Below are 24,213 nucleotides of genomic sequence, written 5' to 3' on the forward strand. Positions count from 1 at the left end.
AGGCCAAACTTAGCGCGCCCAAGCGCAGCGCGCGCCGTTGCAGCGTGGATCTGCGGAGGGAGGCGGCGGCCCGGCATCCTCCGCGGAAGTCGCAGCAGATGCAGTATGGAGCGAGAGCCAGGCGGCAGCCTCTTTTTCCGCGGTCTCCAGAACCGCTCCCACGAGGAGATGAAACTGCGCAAGAGAAAGTCGGCCTTGTACCTCAGTCCGGAGAAAAGCAGCGAGCGTCGCGGAGGTGAGAGAGGGGGTAGGGATACCCAGGGGAGGGGAGGTGGCGGGGAGTCGCGGACGCAGCGCGGGCTCCATCAGCTGAGTGGGGTGGCCGAGAAATCGCGGCGCGCTCCAGATAGGATTCTCAATCGATCGCTGCCGCTTGCAAAGCACCGTATTCTGCATTATTTTTTGCGGCCCTCTCCTCAGCCGTGCCCAGTGAGTAGGCAGGAGGTGGCCATTTCCGTGTTAGAGCGGGAGCACCCAGGCCAGGAGTTACCCCAGATTTAGCACCTAGGGAGAGGCTGATTTCTAAATCGGGACCAGGTCTTACTCCGCCCTGTTTCTTTTGCCCCCTCTGCCTTCACTTTGGTCCCGATGTGATGCTGGCAGGGGAAGAATCACAACAGCAAGTGGGACTTGAACTTGTCGCGGAGGTAGGCGAGGTGGTGATGGTTATTTAATATAAAGATGGACTCATTCATTCAGTAAATACTGACTGTAAGCCTTTTATGGGCCAAGGACGGTGTAGGCGGTATGAAAATGCCTAGTTACCCCTCTGGAAACCTGAGACCAAGAAAGGGGAAAACCTTTTTGCTAAATGACAAGTGAGGATGCAAAGATTGTGACCGAGGACTGGGGGGATAGGGGGAGGAATGGCAGCTGGCCTGGAGCTCGCTCGCTTTCTTCACCTAACCCGTAGAGGTTGGATCCCGGCAGGGTCAAGGATAGTAAAGGCAGTCAATTACCATACTTTCAACAGGCTTACAGTTGAACTTTTAGGTATTCAAGATCAGTTATTCAAAGGCCAATTCTGAGCAGTGTGTCTAATGCCTGAGTCCACAGAGTAAAGGGACAATGTTTTCTGACGGCATGTCTAGTCCAGTTGGGAAGTTTCTTTTAAGTGTTTCTGGAAGATGAAAGTTCAGACGGGGAATGTATGTTGTGTTGAACGTACCAATATCTGAGAGACATTTAAAATATGTTTCATAAGGAAAGCGGCAGGAACCCAGGATGATGAGTGGATCAGAGGCAGGTTGCAAACTCAAATACTCAGGAAGCCAGACAGGCAAGGCTTAAGTAAGTCAAAGCATCCTATATTTCAGTACCAGTCAGATGTTGCCAATTGAGCTCTGTGTTGCTAGATTTTAGTTTTGAAATGCTGCAGTACAGATTTTAATGTAAATTCTGATTTTTAAAATATTGGCAACTAAATTCAAATTAAAAAAACAAACACCTCTGTATTCAGCCTACAGACTGCCCATCTGTGTTGAGCATGGCTTTGGAGTCAACAGGCAGACATGATTTTGAATTCTGTTCAGTCATTTACAACCTTTTTGACTTTGGACAAGGCAATTTAACTTCTGAACTTTTCCTCATGTAAAGTGGCATGAGCATTTAGCAACAATGAATGTTATTTTAAAATGTACAGAGGATCATTTTATATGCCAGTTTAGCACTTAAACAGTTGCTTCCTAAGTTAGTAATTTGTTAGTTGGATTCTTTCATTAGATACACATGTAGGATAACCTAATTCCACCTAAGGCTTTTGTTAACCCAATCTTTTTCAACATGTATCTTAAGATTCTCTTTATACAACAAGTTGCAAGAAAGACTGCTTCAATGAAAAATGTAGTCTCCCAGTGGTGAGGTTCTCTCAGCCCAGGTCTGCTTTGAGAGTACTGTGGAGGGGCCAGAGCTCACTACTGTGCCTTAACAGAGCCTGAGCAAGGGGCCAACCAGAGAAGCGGACTTTAGTTCTCCAAGCAGAACTTGTATGACTTTGGTGCCACAATTACCTGTTTTGTTTTGTTTTTCAGGTCTTCTTGGTGAAAACATTTATCTGGTCTTATTTACCATAGCATTACGAATATGTAATTGCTTTTTAGTCCAGACCAGTTTTGTTCCAGATGAGTACTGGCAGTCTCTTGAAGTTGCACATCATATGGTTTTCAAATATCCTTTGTAATTTATTTTCCAGACTAGGAATGTGTATTCATCTTAGGAATCGTGTCAGTTTCTATTACACATTTTCAATCGATCTTCCATATTTTCTCCTAATTTTAACTTATCAAAGTCTGCCATTATTTTTTGCTAATATTTCTTCTCTATCTTTCTTTGATGTTAATGCGCTTGACTTAACCTGTAGCACATATTCCCACAATGCTCAGGATGTGGAGCATATAGATGATGCAATAAACACATTCCTACCTTGAAGAAGTTAAGAGTTTAATTGGCCAATTGCATTTTTAATGTAAATATCCAGTATAAAATGCTTTTTTTAAGCTGCTTTGTCAAAAAATAAAATAGTTTTATTTATGGAAATGAAAGTAGGTTTTGTTTCAATGCTATTTAACATTAGTTCTTAATATTAGTAATTATGGTTATTTGACCTGGGAATGGACAGAAAGATTGAGGGGTTATACTTACCCCTTAATCTTTGCAAGCATTTACAAGATTCTGCATCTTTTGGGGAAAGATAGTGTTCAGTTGCTGGTAAGTTTAAATAAAATCAAAGAAGTTTTTAAAAGTAGATTAATTCCATCCTTTTTTAAAGCTTAATGTATATAACTAAATGATATTATTGGTATTGTGAAATTTGTTTTTAAAAGGCTAAACTCTGAACACATCTGAGAAGTCAAAGGTTCCAAAGACATAACTGTGATGTGTAACTTCAATATGTGCTAAAACACAAGACTGAGCATGAAAGTGTCCTGCTGGGAGCAATCCTATTAAAGATTTTCAGAATGACTACATTATATACTAATTATGTGGACTTTAGGAATATACATCCTTCATTAAGAATCACTTGAGAGCAGTGTTGTATCTTGTTTTTCTTAACTTGTGAGGAGAAGACCATGTTATATGAGCTTATGAAGACTAAATACATATAAAACCACTCAGGATTTAGTGTTGAAATTAAAACTTAGAAAAATTAATTTGACAAAAATGTAATGATATGCACAATCATTTTGCTATGTTGTAATTAGGCATCAGTAGTAAGTAGGTTGTAATTCCTGGATCATGAATTTCTGGGGTCATTTTCTGGGAGAGGATACAAAGGAAGAACTAACAGTGAAAAAGTTTCTCTAACCTCACTGTCAAGATCCTTTCAGCTATCATCAAGTTGGACTCAGAACTTTGGGCCTTCCTTGTTTTCTGTTAGGGAAGTGCCCACAATTCGAAAGGCAGTCCAAATCCAAAGGGGTTTTTTTTAAGCCTGAGACACTGAAGTCCTGGGATTTAAACATGTATTTATAGATTACTGACAAAGAAAAGGAACAAAAAGCTAAAGTGTTAGAAGACACAACTGAAAGTCAAGCAGCTCTAATTATAATGTACATAGTTTGATCCTACAATACAAATGTACATGTTTTTGGAAACACATCTTTTGAGCAAACCAACATTAAATTGTGCTCTACCAGCAAGTGTTATTTTGTTACTATGACTCATTTTTTAAAAATTCTCAAAGATGCTAATGTATAGCATTAGAATTACTAAGTTATTTATATATTTACTTTAATTTCTTTTTACTCTTAAATATACTTTTTACTGTCACCTGAATACCGTTTTGATAATTGTAGAATACTTGTGCTTAAAAAAAAAGTAACTCATTTTATTATTTATATTGCAGGGTAGGGAAGCAATGTAATTTAGTAGTTTAGCAATGTAATCACAGGCTCTAGAGTCAGGTAGACCCAGATTTGAATCCTGTCTTCCACACTAACTAGCTCTGTAGCCTTGGGAAAATTACTTAACTTCTCTGTACCTCACTTTCCTCATTTATAAAACAGTTATCTATTTCATAGGATTGTGTGGAAGACTGAATGTGCTGATATATATAAAGTATGTGCTTTGTATGATATCTAGCACACAATACTGTAAGGTTTTATTTTAAATTATCTACTGTTATGCTAATGAAAATAACTAAATGTGCCTCTAAAATAGAACCTTTACACAATGAAATGGTTTGCTGGCTATTAAAATTAGTATTATAAATATATACATATATATGATAATATGATTATGGTAAAACTACTTTGGATAGTTCCATGAAAAATTAATTTTTGTAGAAATACAGGTATTTTGCAGAAGAATAGAATAATACATTATATCTACTTTTGTACTAAGAATGGCTTTCAATAGATAGTTGGATCAGCTTGTTGATTTCTTATAATTCAGTTTCAAGCAACGGATGTTTTTAACATTTTTTTTTTTTTTTTTACTAAATGAAGATTTGGATTCCTAGACTTGCCCAAGCACTTCTGTCTGCTATAGCCGACTTGAGGCTTTACTCATTAATGAAGCAACTAGAAAATCAGCAAGTGGCAAAATGGGTGGTAAGTCCTCAACACTTTAGAAACTATATTTCAGTTACTTCATTCCTATCAGCATGAAGCACATGGAATAATACCGATTTCCAAAACAGTTTCAGAAGATAATTCATACAACTTTATAGAAGTACTCCATAATTAAGAACAGTAAAATGCAAGTGGTGCACACCATCTCTCTCCTGATTGAGCCTTGGGCATAGAAGCCACTGATATCAAGTCCTGTGAGGGGCTTAACCCTAGGAGACAGTCTTTGGAAGCACCTTCACTCCTCAGAACTGTCAGAGACCTTGCCTAACCTTCCATAAAATTCGGTAGGAATAGTTCTAAATCATTGCCTCTCTCACAGATCACCTAGGCTGTTCACAACCCCGTTCAGTATTCCTCCAGCTACGTGAGACTCAACCTGAGAACTGTATCAATAATACCTTTTCACTGAAGCACTCTTTCACCTCTGGCTAGAATTTTTTAAATAGCTGGACTCTGTAAGGGCGAGAATGTGGTTTAGAAGACCTGTCTTTCATCATTTGGCTTATTTCACAGTGGGGTGACAGATTCCTGATCACCCATTCAAACGTGGAGTGGATTTTCCCATTTAAACGATATCCTGAAGAGTGACTGGATGTTGTAGTACTGTTGTTACTTCACTTTGGCTCTTTCCTAAATTAAGAAAACTTATTTGAGCCAGCTTAGAAATCTTACTACCTTTTTTATATTGATCCTATTGGAAATATGTCCCAAATTCCAACTAACCAATTTACCAACACATTTATGGAATGTAATTCATTATAATTAATAAATATTAACACTTTACTAAAGATTTACAGGACGTATTTCTGCAGGCTGCATGTTGATTTGCACTAAAGATAGATTGGTTTAGCAAATGAGTCCTTGCTAATTGATTTAAGGATAAAGACCGTCTCTAGTTTGTGTTTATATACACTGCTAAAGGCTCAACCTAAAATGGCAACGGCATAATGAATGTCTTTTGAAATCCTTCCTTCGAAGTAGCAGTACTAGGTTTTTCTAGTTTAGAAAAAGCCTTTTAACTCCACAAAAATTGGAAACAATTTTAAAGGCTATATTTGAAGAGATAGGAAACTAGTACACATGTTTTAACACTCTTGTATCAACTAACAAGTTTCTTTTAAGATATTTCTTTTGTAGACTTAATGATACATCTGTTTGCATATTCTTCCAAAAACTAGTCTACTAATTTAGTCAATTTCCAAATGAAAATTTAATGATGTCCCCTGATAGTCATTTTTTTTTCTTTCATGTTGTCTTAATTTTTCATCAAGAAATAGAGCAACATTCTAAAGTAACGTCAATAAAAACAGTCAAAATACTTGTCAGTAAGATAAGACAATTTGAGGAATACTGAGTGGGAGAATCTAGTTATGAATTTCAATCCTCTGTAAACTATGCCATTAAAGAATCTGTGTTTTATTAGTGGGAAATGAGATTTAAATCAAATGCAATGCCATAAAAAGGTACCTGAAAGTATAAATTTAACTTTAACAAACATAGATATGGTATTATCACAGACCTGTGTTTGACATAAATTCTTAAAAACAATGTTTGGGCATGCCTACTTTTAACATTACTTACGTTATGATGTGATTTTTGCAGTATTTACACTTGCATACTATTTTCCATAGAAGATAATACTAACTAAGCCTTTCTATTTCCCATTCCATATGTTTGCTCATAACTGTTCTTAGTTTTTTTGCCAGTTATGCTCTTGGTTCACATGGTATTGCTGTACCAGAACTCTTACAAACACCATGGAAACTGTTCTCACTATAATTGCTCTTTTCTACTACCCTTTGGAAGGTTCAAAGTCTATGAACGGGTGAGATATATTACTGTTAACTTACAAAACTAAAGCACACTTTTGAAAAATCTTAAATATCAACATATTGTAGTGTTCAGTGGACCCCCCTAATGTTTATGAAGGTTATTAGAACTGCACATTTTCAGATGATATATTCATTATAGCAGGAAACAGATAAACTGGGTAATTAAGGAGGTTAATAAAAGGACTATTTCAAAGATCTAGACCAGCGGTTCTCAACCTTCCTAATGCCGCGACCCCTTAATACAGTTCTTCATGTTGTGGTGACCCCCAGCCATAAAATTATTTTCGTTGCTACTCTATAACTGTAATTTTGCTACTGTTATGAATCGTAATGTAAATATCCTTTTGTTTTCTGATGGTCTTAGGTGACCCCTGTGAAAGGGGCATTTGACCCCCCAAAGGGGTCGCGACCCACAGGTTGAGAACCGCTGGTCTAGGCAGTGCTTAGAAAAGTCAATACGGGGATACCATAGTGTCCCAGGAATAGTCACAGCAGGAGGTTTCTTTTACCTTTTGGCCCCAAAGAGCAAGGAGAGGAACAGTTATTGGAATCTGTGCAGAGCTGGAACTTTAATGGAGGGCCCCAACAGAAGACAGGTGCAGCCAGTCTTTAGCCATAGCAAGGAGAGAGCTGAGATAGTAAAATACCCTGATTTGATTCTTCTGTCCTCCAATTAGCCAAAGCCAATCAGAAGCCAGAAGGCAAGATAGTGCATTGATACAGTCCATACAGATCAGCCTCCCTACACAGAGCAGATGAATGGAGAACAGATCTAGAAGGGCAAATAGAAAATATGTGGACCTGATTTGGGCATATATAAACTGGGGAAACAAAGGGAACATGAGCAAAGGCACAAAGCTATGAAAGGGCTTCACTGTGTTCTGGGCACGTTGTCCAGAGTAGCTAATGTGTAGCAGGATGCATGGGAGAAGAGAATAAGGGATGAAGCTGGAATGGGACTGCCCTTCTCCAGAATTTGAATTTATTCTGTAGGTTGTGGGGAACCACTGGAGGCTTTTGAGAGGCATGACATAATCAGATTGGACTTAGAAAGAATTCTCTTGTAGTATCAGTATTTAGGATATAACGAAAAGGAGAAAGCCAGAATGAATCTAGTTGAAAATCTGGCATCCATTCTTCCTATGTAGCAGGGTGGTTGGGAGGATGAAATTAAGATAATTTCTGCATATAATTGACATTCAATATTACTGTATAATAGGGTTTTTATCAGTTGTACATACACATTTTTCAGCTGGATAAAATTAGCAGCTTACTTTCAAAACAATCATATAGACTAAGAAGCCCATCACAGCCTGGATAATCCTAATGTTTCTTTAAATGCACTTGGTTTCTTTCTTAGAGAATGGTTTTGTGTGACTTTCTTTTATATCCTTATGAGAGACTTCATCATTTTTCCATCAGGAAAGCAACTGGCAGAGTTGTATGGTTAAAATTTAGTATACTTTTCACAAACAAGACCAACATAGAATAACAGCTTATTTGAAAATACTAGAATTATGATACCAGAGTTGGAAAAGACTTGAGATATTCATTTTATAGATGAGAAACATTAAGAGCCAGAAAGTATAAGTAACTTCCCCAAGTTCACATAGCTATTTATACCAAAAGGAAAACGCTCTCATTTAAAAAATCATATCACAGTGTAAATAATAGTAACTTCTAAACTCCTTTCCTAGTTGTTTTGATACATTTTCCTTGTCATAGTGTCAAGTACTCTTTCCTGGTGGCACTTGCCTTCATAATTCGTCCCACGGCTGTCATTCCATGGATACCTTTGCTCTTTAGACATTTCTGGCAAGAACAGAGAAAGCTTGATCTTATTCTACATCAGTTTTTACCTGTAGGGTAAGTATTGCTACAATCCATCTATTAATTTAATAACTTCTAAATTATAATTAACAAGATTTTACATCTTTTAGTCAATTATTATATCTTCTAATATCAATGAGAATTGCCAGGCCAAGGAAACTAGATCTATATTGATGTCCCATAGTTACAAAACATTATTGGGAGGAACTAATGAAGACCTAAATAAATGAAAGGATATATGATGTTGATGGATAAAAGACTCAATATTTTAAAGATATCAGTTCTCCCCAGATCTATATATTCAATGTAGTTCCAATTAAAATCCCAATATGATGTATCTGTATAAATTGATAAGCTGATTTTAAATGTTTAAGTAGAATGCAAAAGACCAATGTTAGATAAAAATCTTGGAGGAAGAAAATGTTGGAAGACTTACTATATATCAAGACTTATTACAAAGTTACAGTAATTAATGCAAGGTAAAACAAATAGACTGATCCATCTATAAATAGACTGATCCAGCTGACACAATAGAGTCCAGCAACAGATCTAACAAATGATCACTTCATTTATGATGACAGTGATACTGGAGTACAGTAAAGAAAGGATAGTTTTTTCAATAAATATAGTATTAGTTGGCTATCCTTGTGGGGGAAAAAAGTACTATTGACTCTGACTTGCCACCATAAGCAAAAAAGGAGGGGGGGGAGTTATAGATCTTAATGTAAAGGTAAAAGAGTGGCACTTCTGCAAGACATGATAGAATATTTTCATGACCTTGAGGCAGGTAAGGATATCCTAAATAGAACATAGTATTAATGATAAAGGAAAAGATAGATACGTTTGAGTACATTAAAATTCAAGAGTTTTTTCCATCAGATTCAATTAAGAGAGTAAAAAACCAAGACACAGACCAGAAGATATTTGCAATACAAAACAAGAAAAAACTCATAGAAAATCTATAAAAATCTATTAAAAAAATGACTTAATAGAAAATTGATGAAAAGACCTGAATATATACTTGAAGACATTTAAATGTCCAGGAAGTATAAAAGTACTCACCTCATTAGTCATCAAGGAAATGTAAATTAAAATCACCATGACATGCTGCTACACATCTACCTAAAAGGCTTAAAAAGACATAAAACCCTTATGCATTCCTGTGGGAATATAAATTGATACAACCACTTTGGAAAAGTAAGTATTTACTAAAGCAAATTGCACCTATACCTTAGAGCCCAGTAATTTCAATCCTAAGTACAATATATACTCAACAGAAATGTATATATGGGAACCGAAAGATGAGTCAAAGAATGTTCTTAGCACTGTTGATGATAGCTAAAAAAAGCAGTGTGTGCATCAGAATACATTGTGGCATATTAATTCAGTGTAATACAATACAGTATTATAAATTAATGAACTGCAGTGTGCAAAAAACATGGTTAAATCTCACAAACATAATCTTGTAGGAAACTGGACATGAGTACATGATTCCATTTTTGTAAAATTCAAAAAAAAGGTAAAAATATGCCCTATCAGAAGTCAGGATAGTAGTCACCTTTGGGAAGGGAGTGATTAACTAGTTGCTGGGATGAGGGGGCCTTTTGAAGTGCTACTAATGCTCTGTATCCTGATCTATATGATGGTTACACATTTGTGTCCATATAGTGATGATTCATGAAGCTTTATACTCGTGTACTTTTCTGTATGTTTGTGGTAGGCATCCTCTGAGATGGCCCCCACTAATCCCATCTTCTTAATATTCATGCTGTTGGATAAACCTCTTACCTTGAGTCTGGGCTCGACATTTTGAATCAATTCTAACAAACAAATATGGCAGGGGAGAGGTCACTTCCTCGATTGGGTTATAAAGACACTGGCTTCCATCTTGGGTGCCTGTCCCACTCTGTCTCAGCTGGTTCACACTGGGGGAAGCTAGTTGCCATGTCATGAGGCAGTCTTAAGGAGAGGGTCATGTGTGGGAGGCTAAGCCCTGCCAACAACCATGTGAGTGAGCTTGGAAGCAAATATTCCCATCACACCACCACCCCCACCCCCATCCCCAGTCAAGCCTTCAGGTGAAACTATAGCCTCAGCCAACATCTTGACAATTCATGAGAAACTTTGAACCAGAGACACTCAGGTAAGCTGCACCTGGATTCTTGACCCACAGAAACTGAGATAAGAAATGTTTGTAGTTTTAAGTTGCCAAGTTTTGGGGTAATTTGTTATGCAGCGATAAAGCAGTGTTTACTACTTTCTAAGTTTGCTTAAATGCAGCTTGTCATGAAACTCCTTTCAAAATATGTAAATCCACATTCGGTAGGTGAAACTAAAACATTTTTAAAGTGGCTCTTGAGGCAACGCACTTGCAAAGCCATGTGCCAGTACTGGATTCAGTTAGTTCAGAATGTTAATTAACCTCTTTGTTTTTCAGATTTGTCACTTTGAGTTGGTCTCTGATAATTGATCGTATGTTTTTTGGTCAAGTAAGTTATTACACTAAAAGCTCAACCTGACTTTTTAATGCATGAATATTTGAGAACATAGGCAAGTCATTTAAAAAAAATGATATAGGATACATTAAAAAAACTAGCATATGCCTTTGGTTCAATTTGCTGTACTTTCTATATAACAGAACTGTGTATTCCTGGATGAAGTTCAAGAGTCCACTTTAAGGCATTTTTACTAGTATAGTTTGTAATTTTGTCAGGTTTAAAACAAGAAGTTGGATTTTAATGATTTTAGTTGACCTCAAGGTAATCATTCAGAATTCAAATCAACCAGAATACTCTATTCAAGCACTGGTTTGACATTTGTTTATAAGATTTTATTGGCGAACTGGAGGAGGGGAACAGTGTTGGGGAACTGGGGAAGGGGACCAGCCAAATTGTTCTTCAATCTTCGTTGTTGAGGGCGCCAGTCGCCACCTGGCTGCCCATTGGCAGCTTGTGGCCTCTAAGCTCAAGGTGCTGTGTTTAGTCTTAGTTGCGGGTGGGCACAGCCACCATCCCATGCAGGAATCGAACAAGCAGCCTTGTTTAAGAGTGCACGCTTGAGCCGGCCGAGTGGCGCGATGTTTAAGAGCTGGCTTGGGACGCCAGAGGGCCCCGGTTCAGATCCCACATATGAGGGCCAATGACACTGCCCTCCACAGCTTAGATGCTGAACAACAGCTCAACCTGGAGATGGGATGCTGGGAGTCGCCAGCGACAGCATAGGCTGCAGCCCCTGTGGCAATGGGTTGCCATGGGCTACCGTATGTAGCCAGCAGCCAGCCTGAGCGGCCAGCAGCCGCAGTGAGCGGCCGTCCAGAAGCCGGCAACTGATCTGCCTCACCCAGGAAGAGAGCAATGATGGTGCCAACTTGGGCCAGTGAGGCAGCGTCCTCCACAACTAGACGGAAGAACAAAACGACAGCAACTTGTCTGTTCCCCTTCCCCAATTCCCCAGTAAAAATGTTAAAAAAAAAAAAAGAGTGCACGCTCTACCACTGAGCCATCCGGGCGGCAGCTCAGCTCAAGGTGCCAAAGTTCAGTCTTAGTTGTGGGTGGGCATAGCCCACCATCGAACAAGCAATCTTGTTACACCAGCTGAGCCATCCTGCCACCTGTTGGCAGCTCAGCGACAGCTCAGCTCAGGCACAGTGTCACTGGCCCATGTGAGAATTGAACCGGCGGCCCTGTTGCTCAGAGCTCACCCTCTTAAGCCAACTCTTAACCAATTGAGCCACTCGGCCGGCCCTGGTTTGACATTTTAATCTCAAACCAATGTGTTGTTTTTAAGTTCCCAGTTTTTAAGTCATTTATGGGCTCTGGAGTCAGATTGCCAGTTTGAGGCTTAGTGTGCCCTCATTGTTACCTGTGTGACCTTGGGACAAGTTATGTGCCTTTCTTGCCAGTTTCTTTATCTGGAGATAATTGTGGTACCTGTTTCACAAGGTTGGAGGATAAATAATGCATGTAAAATGCTTACAACGATGCCTGCCACAAGTGAGCACTTAATGTTAGTTGCTGTTGTTGATTATTATCTGCTTTGTGCCGTAATTCCAACTGTAATGCTTCAGAGCTTTATCTTAATAGGTAATCTGTGATATCGTAAGGTACTAGAGTAAAAATTTTAATGTGGCTATAACACACACATTCTCATAAAAATTATTTAGGATTCTCCTTAGCTCTAATCATATGTAAAACTTACATTGTCAAAATATGAATGTTTGTTTATACTCTCTTGAATCTCAAAAACCTAGTTTTATAAATTAACGAAGAGCAATGCTTAGAACATAAAAAAATAATTTCACATGGTCATTATTCAAAATTATTAATGTAAACTATGTCTGGTTTTTACACTTTATTCCTAATTTAATGTCAAGATTCTGTAAAATTCCCTAATGCCAAAGATTCATACTTGGCACTAACACATTTCTATTTCTTTTTCCTTCAACTATGCCAGTGGACTCTGGTTCAATATAATTTTTTGAAATTTAACGTGCTGCAGAATTTGGGAACATTTTATGGTTCTCATTCATGGCACTGGTACTTCAGTCAAGGATTTCCAGTTGTCTTGGGTACTCACTTGCCCTTCTTTATTCATGGCTGCTTTCTAGCCCCCCAAAGGTACCGGATACTTTTGGTGACTGTGCTGTGGACACTGCTAGTTTATAGGTACGATTTTACCTCTTCCAATAGTTCATTTTTATAATGTTATCAAGAAATTCAATTCTTCAAAAAGTAAACTGTTTATCTTTTAGAGATGCATTAACTCTTATGATTTGTTAATGGGGATTATTTAGCAGAGAGAGAGGTAATAATTATGCTGATGCTCAGGTAGAATGAATACTTCTCATATGTGTAGTTTGCTTAACAAGGATTACATTCAAGTTTTAAGAAGTTGAACGAATGTCATTTGCTCTTAAAAAACAGAAACTACCAAAATTTTAAGTGTTGAAGGACCAGAGTAATATTTTTAAATGAAAATGTATGCATCTTTATTCCAAATTTGACTAATAATATTGACTTACTTGATTATAGAAATCCTTTTAGAATGTAATTGTACTTTAGACATTGACATCAAATATTAAGATTACTTTTAACATATCATCACCTTATAACTAAACAATAATGACTGATTCCTGAAGCATGAAATTCAGTCTCAGTACTTAGAAAAATAGGTCATTTAATTATTCCATTTAAAATACATTAATTTCTCAAACTATCATGTAATATGAAAAAATATTTTCTTTTACTATCTTTTTCTCTTATAGCATGTTGAGCCACAAAGAATTCAGGTTTATCTATCCAGTTTTACCATTTTGTATGGTGTTCTGTGGTGAGTATTTTTGTTCAATATAGAAAAAAAAATATTTATATAGAAATAGTTAAAAGACAATAAACTCTCATTAAGCTCATTAAATTCTAAAATACTATTTTCAACTAGGCTAAAAGAGAATTATTTCTTGACAAAATAATTATATTGCAGTATTTTCTTTTTGCAGCCTACATACCCTTTTTCCTGTATCCTGTAAAGTGAGATAAAATCATAAAGATCCAAAACCGAAGCACTTTTTGGTGGTGGTGTTTCTGGCTATTAGAAATGAAATCTCTCACTAAAAAGTGATGGAATAATGTATCTACTTTACAGTAGCAACTTTAAGTTTATGGTTAAACTACTAAGTTCTTCATTCCACAAATGTATATTTATAGTTCTCGAAACCAATTTTTAATGCTTTTAATGCTTTGAGACTCACTCTAATGCATATATAATTTTTAGAGTGATTAACACCTAATTTTATTTTTGGCCTTTCCTCCATTATTTCCCGTAGTTCTTTGCAATAATTTCTTTACATGTTACTTCCAAAGTTTTATATTACTCAGCTCTGGAAAATATGAATTTTTACATTGCTTGGTTTGGGAAAATTATGAATTGAAACTTTATTAACTTCAACTCAGAATAAATGACTGTTGGTTTCCTTCAAATATTAATCACTAAAAAAAATCACTAGACTGGGAGGGAAGAAATGAGTAATCAACTGGGACTAGAGACAGGGAAAAGCAAGGGAGTTAATGGTATCAAGCTTTTTACTTAAAAAAAACAAAACAAAACAAAAAACTCCAAATAACCCTTAATTTAGTGTTAAATTAAGCAGCCTTCTTTAACCAAGTTTACATTATCACCTACAGATCTGACATACTCTCTTCAATTTAGGTACATACATATGCATCTGAAGTGCTGAAACCAAAGTTAATTTATGTCATTTTAGTGTTACTTTATATACAAATGCAGGCACATATAAAAATTTAGGCATCTAACAACTATTTGGCAAGTCTTAAGAATATTGGGTCCATTTACCAGAGCAAATTTATTATTCATGAATCACTATTCAGTTTTTCTTTTTTACGACCACTTCAGTTTGAGTTAGAGTTAAAATTAAGTTTGGTTTCTGCTCAAGTGAACATTGCCAGCCTGGAATACAGATATGTGTGTGTGTGTGTTGTTTAATTCAGGAAGTTGTTTTGATTCCATTTTTCTAATTTGGGTTTTTCCAGCATTCCAATTCTGTGTCTTTACAAAGTGTTTTAGGAAAAGACTGTTTTCTGAACCTCATTCCCAGTCCAAAAGATTGCATCTTTAAGTATTAGTAACCCTTTGTTCCCACTCCCAAAGATTTAGATAAAATGCTGATGAGGGTTGAAGAGATCCTCTTGTGATGGATAAGAAGCCCTTCTTCCATCCTGTGTCCACTCAGAAGGATCCCTGTAGGACTGAGACTTACTAAAACCCCTGACATTCTCACAGGATGTGATTTTTCCTCCAGACACATACACCCAAGATTCTTGAGTGAGCAAAAAGATTCTGATTCTTAGGAGACTGGTACTTCTATTAAGAGTCAGAACTCTTGAATGCCAACAGGTTCCAACAATGGGACCAATTAAGTGGTGAGCTCACCTAATAGAAGTCTTTGGATGTTCAGGGATGATGTCAGATAACAGTTCTCTCTGGAGTTCTTGATATTTTAAATAGCTCAGTTTTGAGTCTAACTACCTGAAATCTTGAGTTACATTGTACTTCAAATGTCAGTTTATTCTATTGACACATTTTAATCTGATTTTATATAAACATGAGAATTCTATTGGCAATTGCTGTATAACAAGCCACCTCCAAATTTAGTGGCTTAAAACTCCGTTTACTTTTACTTACAAGATTATAGCTTAGCTGGGCAGTTCTTCTCATCTCCAGAGTTCATCCATGCAAATATACTCAGCTGCAGATGGGGTACACAGCTCTGTTGACTTAGGCTGGGCTCTCACTTTGGGGTTCAGCTGGCTATAAAAGGTACCTCAGCTCTTCCGTACGCTCTTACTTTCTAAAGGCTAGCTGGGGCTTGTTCACTTCGTGCAGGCAGGGTTCCAAGAGAAGGAACAGAAGAGTACAAGGCCCAGTGAGGCCCAAACATGGAACTGGCACACTGTCACCTGCACCACATTCTTTCAGTCAAAACAAGTCACAAACCCAGGCCAGATTCATGAGATGAGAAATAAACCTCAGGCTCATGTAGAGATTGGATACTGGAAGGGGAATAATTGCAGCCATTTCTCCAATCTGCAATAACTTTTCTTAGCTTGAATTTCAATAGCTTGAATTTCCTTCAGTCCTATCCCAAAATAGGACTTAATTCTAGAAAACATACCGTCTGTGATTGGCTCTGATCCTTAGTGAACTTAGCCTCAGTTTCCTTATCTGTAAAAGAAAGGTGCCATTGGTCTAGTAACACTGAAATTCTTAACCTGTCATTTGTGCTGATGTGTTTCCAGCACCTGCTATCAGTTCTCGGTTGGGTGTGTTTTTTACCACAGTGGCCAATGCAGACTTGTCTTTGATAAGACCACATGCTAATCTTTTTATCAAAATCACATGTGTACATTGTTTCAAAAGCATTCCATAGGAGAATTTTTAAAAAATGGTTCCCCTTCCCTCTCCCATTTCTCCATCCCCAGAGGCAATCACACTGTTTTAGGTGGTTATTTTTATATTTATCTCTAAATAAAATGCTAATAAATGCCCTTAAAGATCTTTGGTTTTGGTATTATCTATTGACTTCTCACTATGGAAGACAAAAATATAACTTAATTCCTTAGCAAAGTACCAACATAAAATTCTTGATACCTCCCTCCGTGCCCAGTACTCATTATGGTTTTTAATAGTTCAAAGACTTACCCAGGCTCATTCTCCTGTACATCCATTCCAGAATTAAATCACCCTGTTTTTCTCCTGTAAACACTGAAATCAAGTTGACACAGCTTCCCAAAAGAGTATTTAAAAATGGAAACATTAACTCAGAAATACGTCTAATTGGCAGATTTCTTTAACATTGGTTTTCTAATTGTCCTTGCCAAAACCAGGATGCATCCTTGCTACTCAGTGTTTGATGGGATCAGTAATCAGTACAGCCCCCGACTTTCCCATTCTCTTCATTACAGTGAACCTTACCTGGGTAAGAAGGAACTCATGAGTCACTGCTCAAGAATACAGATTAACATACTAAATATCCAAAACTTAAAAAGTGATCGTGTGTATCAAGATAAATCATATAATTAGGAGATATGGCTGAGTAAAGGAGGAACCAACCCATGAAGGACCTTCTTATATACTCAAGTTTTTAGATTTTATCCAGTAGTCAACGGACAGAGTATTTAAAACACTTTTAACAGTAGTCTGATGAGTGATTTAAGAACCCAGTGTTTTTTTTATTATAAAAATAAATATTCATGGTACAAAAAAAAACCCCTCAACCATCAGTGTCATCCTCTAATCATCTAGCCTCACTCCCCAGAGATAATTATCACTCTTATAAATTCTTCTAGAAATTTTTTTGAATGCACACTTTTAAGTATCCTTCTGTAGGCCCAGAAAACAGAAGCAAATTAAATATTCTGGGATGTTATTTAGCATTTAAGAGCTACTAGTAAAAAGAGGTCTATATTCTGACAAGTAGTCACCAGGGTTCATACTAAGCTCTTGTCATGGAAATTACAAGAGGCTGAAAGAATTCTTTAAGTGGTTTTATAGGACATATAGAAAACTTGGATTCCCAGAATCTTCAGTAATTGGGGGTGGGGGAATCTCATATTTCAAGTTAGGTAATGCTTACATTACATGGTGGTGACTATCACATTGTGAAGCTAGCTTTACGGTGGATCCTTTCAATGTGAACTCCATCTTATTTATATGTATAACTAAGTAGACTTACTGGATGGCAGCAATTAGGATCTTGTTGATTACCTCTTTTAAATATTAAACCATACTGTTTCCCTATAAGAAAACCATGGACTCTAGGTTTCTCTTGTGGCTCAGTCTAGCATTCAAGCTGTATCTTTCCAACTCTTTAGCAACACGTTCCTGAAATCCCCTTGGGAAACTTCAATGTCAGATGGTTTGAAAACCCTCAGTATTCAAATTCAAGACTGTTCTCTTCCAAACATTTTCTTTATAATTCTCTAAATAGGGAGATTCATTTCTCACTGAAAGGATCCAACCTAAAATGAGCCAGCTTCAAAGTGAAAATCACCCCAAAGTAATGTAAGCATTACCTAACTTAAAAAACTTCCATCAGTACTGAAGAAGCTGGGAAGACGAACACATTTTCTTCCAGCATTCTACCCAGAATGCCATTTTTATTACATTCACCACCTTGTAGTCCAGTTTTGTATCAGTCACCTATACCATTGTAAGCCTAATGCCATAATGTCTGATAAAATTTTAAATGAACATTTAGTGAAGGAACAAATCGCTAATGAGTGAACCACTTTAGAGGCCCATGGTATACTTACCTGAATATTCCCAAGAGCAGTTAGTTGTCTTCTGGGACTTTGCTGGAGCAGGTTTTAATGTAGCTTTTTATAATTTGAGCCCACCAGGTAGATTTAGTTTTTCCCTGTCAATCCAGGGAATTACTGTACTTACAAGTTGGTTTTGCTAGTCTGTTATATCCATGGCTGGAATTATTAGATGGCAGAATTTTTGGAATCCAATTTCAATTTTTTTTTTTTTAAGATTTTATTGGGGTTATTGGGGGAGGCGAGCAGCATTGCGGAATCCAGGAAGGGGAACAGACAAGTTGCTGACCATTTGTTCTTCAGTCTAGTTGTAGAGGACGTTGCTTCACTGGCCCATGTTGGTATTATCATTGTGCTCTTCCTGGGTGAGGCAGATGGATTGCCAGCCGCTCACAGCGGCTCTTGGCAACTCATGCTGGCTGCCGGCCGCTCAGCACGGCTGGCAGCCACTCAGTAGCTTATGGCAGCCCACTGCAGCTTCACTGCAGCCTACGCGTCGCTGGCAACTCACGGCAGCCCAGCTCCAGGTCGAGCTGTTGTTCACCATCTTAGCTGTAGAGGGCGCAGCGTCACTGACCCTCATGTGGGATCCGAACCAGGGCCGTGCTGCTCAGAGCTGGCGTCTCAAGCCAACTCTTAACCAATGAGCCACTTGGCCGGCCCTCCAATTTCAATTTCTAATAAAGCTAATTCTAGTTCTCATTCTCTTTAGTACATTCCTCATTTTACCATTTTGAACATCTTACAAATTTAGATTTAAGTTCTAAATTAATTTTAGTCATGTTCAATTACCTTTAGTGATTGAGCCAAGCTAAGACAGCTGATAGCAGTCAACGAGGTATGATCATGGAAAACGTACCTTGGCCTCAATGGGAATTAGTGCTAAAATTTCAGGCAGGCCACAGATTCGATCCTGGAGACCCACATTCCAAAAGAACTATTATCTAGTTCTGTGGGTGGAAACAGTGCATGTGGAGTATGAACCTAATGTCAGGAAGTTTACTAATAACTTTATTCTTTTCCAGTGGAAAGGCCTATTCTTTGATGGTATTTTCAACAGATCCTAATGTGCTCATTATCAGTGGCTATTGCTAGCGAGTAGAACCACGGGAGGGCAACAGGGTCTTTTACTTTTCATTTACCCTTGTGTTTGCTCTACTAGAGTTTTGGGTTTTTGCCACACGCAAGAATTACTTTTACAAATTAAAAAACTGTTCAGCATCTCCAAATTGCCCAACTCTATAGTGGGGGTGGAGGGGTGACAGTTCCTTTCTTCCAGAAAAAGAGATCCATGCCACCACTCATATAGTGAATACGGAAAATCTCCCAGGAGCCCAGTGATACTTCCCCCAGAACTACCAAGACTTGTATGTACACAATCCATTACTGGTGCTTGGGAGATTAAAGAGAATAGATAAATGGCATAAATAAAAGTCCTATTTATTTAGCAAACTACTATGTACTAGGCTATGCACTGGACATACCTTTTTTTCTAATACTTGAAAAGGTACTGTTACTCTATTTGCAGATGGGGAAGCTAATGTTTAGCACAGTAAAACAACTTGTGCCAGAGCAAGAATTCAAATCCGAGTCTGTTGGACTTCTTAGCTATCTTTCCAATATACTTCCTTTTTCTAGAAGAAAGTCAAGACCTACATGACAATGGACAACGATAGGGAATGGTCAGAGAAATTATAAAGATGACCTACTGCTTGGATCTTGTTTGTCCATGACAGCCTTACAGCTGTGCTACTTCCACGAGAGATTACAAATGTATTTGCATTGGACATTTGCTTAGCTAGAAAACAAGACTGCCAGTGTTCTTATTAAACATGTTATGTCTATCTTCATGCAGGGTATTCACTAAATCACCTGAAAACGTGGAAGAAACCAGCTCTAGGTTTCCTGTTTTTATCAAATATGCTCCTCGCTCTCTATACTGGTTTAGTTCATCAACGAGGCACTCTTGATGTCATGACTCACATTCAAGAACTCAGTTACAACAATCCCCATAAATCTGCAGCTTCAGTATTTGTCATGATGCCTTGCCACTCAACTCCTTTTTATAGGTAATAAAAGTCGTTCTGCTATATGCTATTAAGAAAGTGAAACAACTTTAAAATTCCTTTCAGATTCCTGGATTTAAATTAATTGATCATTGATCAAATATAAGAAATCTGAAACTCCATATTTATTCACTGATGAATTTTTTTTGTTTGTTTGTTTTGTGTTTTTTTTAGCTGAGCCATCTTGCCATCTGTTGGCAGCTCAGCACGGGCTGGGACTCGAACCTGTTGCTCAGAGCTCACACTCTTGAGTGAGCTCTTAACCAACTGAGCCACTCGGCCGGCTCACTGATGAATTTTTAGAACCACTTGAACTATGTCAATGAAAATCATATACCACTTTTTAATATTCTTTTTAAAAAAATTAAACAACTTACATTTAGATCTGATTTAAATATAGTATAAAATATATTATAGGTTATTTGATGGTATTCTTAGTAAAGAAATTAAGTTATTGTTGATCTTACTACTGCCAGCTTTTTCTCAGCGGTTTCTGCTTTCCACTTGAAGCAAGACCTTCATCTCCAAAATTATAAAAATCATGAAGAATTAGGTTGGTGTACATTTACTCTATGCATTTCAGAGATAAAATAAATATCTATTGTGTATTTTTTAATTTTTCCTGAGGCAAAGTTATAAACATGGCTTTTTACATGGTCCAAGTAACTGGCCTAAGTTGTCATACATAATTTATCAGTCCATCTTTTATATATATATTAGTCTTTCTATGCCATAATAAACCCATTACTTATTTGTATGCTAATCAGTGAACATATATAAATATATAACAACAACAAAAAAAATAGGAAAAACTTGTCATTTCAGGATGTGATCCATCTTTCAGGGCAGAAAGGGAAAGAGCAACAATCCTTTCTGGTTTGTCACCAGTTTTCTACTTCGCCAAATAATAATTACTCTCTTATTACCAAGTAACTACCTGGTCCCAAAGGCCCTTCCATTCCTGGAAGACCATGCCAATGGTAGAGAATACTGAGTACCCCTAGCTGCTGACCTACCCTCCACCTTGAAATGCAGGTTATGCTGCTGCTGCCCAGGTACATGGTGTAAGATCATATTCTCCATCTCTGAGAAAACTGCATTAAAGGCTGGCTTCTTCACCTTAATTGGAACCCAGTTTAGATTCAGATTTCATACTCTATTATGTAAACGTGATATATCTTAAGAGAAATCTGAAAACTCACTTTGTTGTAACAATAATGATAACTTTCTTTTCATAGCCACGTCCACTATCCACTTCCAATGCGATTTCTCCAATGTCCCCCAGACCTGACTGGAAAAAGTCACTATCTTGATGAAGCAGATATATTTTATCTAAATCCCTTAAACTGGTTGTATAAAGAGTTTCCCAGCAATTCAACAATGCCTACTCACTTGATCATCTTCAGTGTTTTGGAGGAGGTAAGGAAACATGAAAAAAGGGAAAACGGTATTTTTATTTCACCTTAGGTTTAGCAAACACTCAGATAAATAGATAACATAACTTTTTTATGGTCCCTTTTAATCCCCATATTTTGTAATTGGTCTTTTACCCTAGTCAAAATCAGCCCTAGTTTTTTATATATACCGGGGGTGCCAAAAAAATGTATCCAAGTGGACACTTTGATCAGCGTTGCTTAAACAGTAGTTCACTGTAATCACAAGTGTCTGGATGCTGATGGTAACCACTTTGAGCACCTCTTATAATTGCAGAAGTCAAACGTGATTTGTATTCATCTTTTGTTATAAGTATATATTGAGTTTTACAATTTTAATACAGCTCTCCTTTTTAAAATGTGTATACATTTTTTTGGCACCCTCTGTATATATAGGTATCTATATATGTATCTCTATATAGAAATCATATATAGATAGATGTGTGTATATTACTTACCATGAGTTAATTTAAGAAATTGCATTTTTTATTTAAAAAAAGTTGAAATGCAAATCAGAATAAGCCAATCTAAAATTTTTGAAACAGTGCTTAGCAAAATGTAGCCTTTATTTACTTAAACATTTATTTAATTCTAGGAAATAAATGCTTTCCTAATTTCAAGAAACTATGAGAGAACTGCTGTTTTCTTCCACACTCACTTGCCAGAGGGTCGAACTGGAAGTCACATATACGTCTATGAACAGAAATTAAAAGGGAAACTCAACAGAAGATGAAATTCTGAACTGTGTTTAGCTCTTTCCCAGAGAAAAAGGAACTGCTGGGTAGAAATATTCAGATGCTGCTTAAAATGCCATAGTAAACACTGGGTAAGATTTATGAACTGCAAAAAATCACTATGAACTGCTTTACCAAATAGTACTACTGAGGAAATGTATGAAAAATATCACTAAGTATAAAATTGTATATTAACACAATGCCAGCTTTTAAATAAAGACCTTTAGTTTTCCTTATGGCGTAGTTTTATTGTTTCTTCCACAATATTCAGATGTGCAAGAAATTTCACAAGAGAACAAATCAGCAAGCTCATAAGAAGGCAGCAAATTCTTCACAAGTCAACGGGCTCTTGAACCCACAAAAAGACAAGAAGCAAAAGTAAGATTATAAAATGCTAAAGAAGAAATTCCATCACAATGTACTTGTTTTAAGCTCTACTGCAAATTTAACACAAACATCAGTGTTAATTACACTTTGTCATGTATGATTTGAGCTTGCTTTAAGCTCATACACTGAAAGGAAGTCTCATTTCATGCACACAATTTGTTGCATGCCTGGCTTCCTTAATAAAAGTACAGCTCAACATTTCCAGTGCCAAAAAATATTCATCAAAGCTCAACTACAGGAAAACGCAGGTTAGTAAGCTTTTGCTTGATGCTTCTGAGTAATAATATAGTCATCAAACTGATACTTAGAAATGATAAAAAAAGACATTGTTATCTTGATAATTTCATCTTAGTTTCAACATCAAACATTGTAGAAAGCATCTATGTTACAGTTTTCTAATTTAACTTAATTATGATGGTCAATATTTAGGATCAAAAGGTAACTGCCCCAATTCTATTTCGAGGTTTGCCATGTGTCTTCCATTAGTGCGACCATATTTATGCCATTTACCTTCCCTTTTATAAGGTTGTGGCTGAGGGTGCTTCTGCTCTTGTTTTCGATGCCTGGAGTTTTCAATATTTACCATACGTTGCTTTTTATCTGGTCGACTGAAAGCAGTAAACACATTTTTCATCTATGTTAGAGTTAAATTTATTTAAACAAGAAACAATTTTAATGTTTTTCTCCATTACTCTATTATCAGAACACTCTGAAAAGGGTGTTAAATTAATCTGACACATAAGTATAACCATGCCAAAGATCATTACATTTTACCCTATAGAAAAAAAAATAGACAAACATAACTACTGGCAAAAAAGGGAAACAACAGATAAAGAATAGAAATGTGACAATAAAATAATGAGATGTGTTTCTGTTATTTTTCTTGCTTTCTTATAAAAATCAATCCCTCCCCATTGGCTTCATCCTTCAGCAGGAATATGTATACACATCTCTTACAAACACAACACAGTCTCCTTCTCTCTTACAGCTAAAGTTCATACACAATATCAACATTTACTGCTTTCCTCAACCTCTATAATCAGGCTCTGTCACTTCACTGAAACAAATAGTCCAAAATGCATCAGGCTTGTCACTACTTCACTTGTAACAGTCCACAATACCATCCATGGCCACCCAATTCCCCAGCCAAGAAATAGTCCTTTTTTTTTTTTTTAAAGCATTTGACACACCTATACATTCCTTTTACTTGAGATCATCTTTGAATTTTCATGCCACTCTCTGGTCTTGTCATTCTCAGCCTTCTTTTCTTACAACCCCTTAGATGTTGGTGTGCCCCGTGAGTCTAATAAAGACCTCCAGCCAAGACTGACTCCCTCCTCCCCACCCCCTTTCTCTCCCTCACACACACACACAATCTGGGCTAGAGAGACAGTCATAATAACTAATACCCAGCTAATCCTCTCCATTTGAATGTCAACAGGTACCTCTAAACACAACTCTCATTTCCAGTTCTCCTTACCCCAAACCTTCTGGTATTCCTTAGCCTAGTGATACCACTATCCAACT

The 24,213-nt window shown here is 37.1% G+C and overlaps 2 protein-coding genes across 4 annotated transcripts in view; one reads left to right on the forward strand and one right to left on the reverse strand.

Moving 5' to 3' along the window:
- Window positions 1–14: 14 nt before the first annotated feature.
- PIGB (phosphatidylinositol glycan anchor biosynthesis class B) lies at window positions 15–22,535 on the forward strand. 3 transcript variants are annotated; one of them, XM_019665142.1, is made up of 12 exons: window positions 15–235; window positions 604–647; window positions 2,031–2,039; window positions 4,446–4,550; window positions 6,266–6,396; window positions 8,129–8,269; window positions 10,671–10,722; window positions 12,686–12,897; window positions 13,497–13,561; window positions 19,922–20,135; window positions 21,371–21,551; window positions 22,161–22,535. In XM_019665142.1, the coding sequence occupies exons 1-12, from the start codon at window positions 106–108 to the stop codon at window positions 22,296–22,298; spliced, it is 1,422 nt and encodes a 473-aa protein (XP_019520687.1). In that variant the 5' UTR covers window positions 15–105; the 3' UTR covers window positions 22,299–22,535. The 3 variants fall into 3 exon arrangements, with proteins under 3 accessions (XP_019520687.1, XP_019520676.1, XP_019520696.1); XM_019665131.1 differs by lacking the exon at window positions 604–647 and adding an exon at window positions 2,589–2,706 and having other exon boundaries at window positions 2,031–2,166; XM_019665151.1 differs by lacking the exon at window positions 2,031–2,039.
- CCPG1 (cell cycle progression 1) overlaps window positions 22,117–24,213 on the reverse strand; it is a 38,108-nt gene continuing 36,011 nt past the window's right edge. Inside the window, exon 9 of the mRNA XM_019664162.1 lies at window positions 22,117–23,294. Within this exon, the coding sequence (XP_019519707.1) occupies window positions 23,105–23,294 (190 nt within the window). The 3' untranslated portion in view covers window positions 22,117–23,104. The remainder of the gene's footprint in view (window positions 23,295–24,213) is intronic.

This window comes from Hipposideros armiger, unplaced genomic scaffold (genome assembly GCF_001890085.2).
Source record: "Hipposideros armiger isolate ML-2016 unplaced genomic scaffold, ASM189008v1 scaffold_12, whole genome shotgun sequence".
NCBI classification, from domain to species: Eukaryota; Metazoa; Chordata; class Mammalia; order Chiroptera; family Hipposideridae; genus Hipposideros; species Hipposideros armiger.

Bases quoted from the DNA above. Each gene is read 5' to 3' on its own strand.
- PIGB (XM_019665131.1), top strand. From the start codon at position 106: ATGGAGCGAGAGCCAGGCGGCAGCCTCTTTTTCCGCGGTCTCCAGAAC. The intron at 4,551-6,265 runs GTAAGTCCTCAA...AACTGTTCTTAG, and splicing joins AGCAAGTGGCAAAATGGGTG to TTTTTTTGCCAGTTATGCTC. The intron at 20,136-21,370 runs GTAATAAAAGTC...TTCTTTTCATAG, and splicing joins CACTCAACTCCTTTTTATAG to CCACGTCCACTATCCACTTC.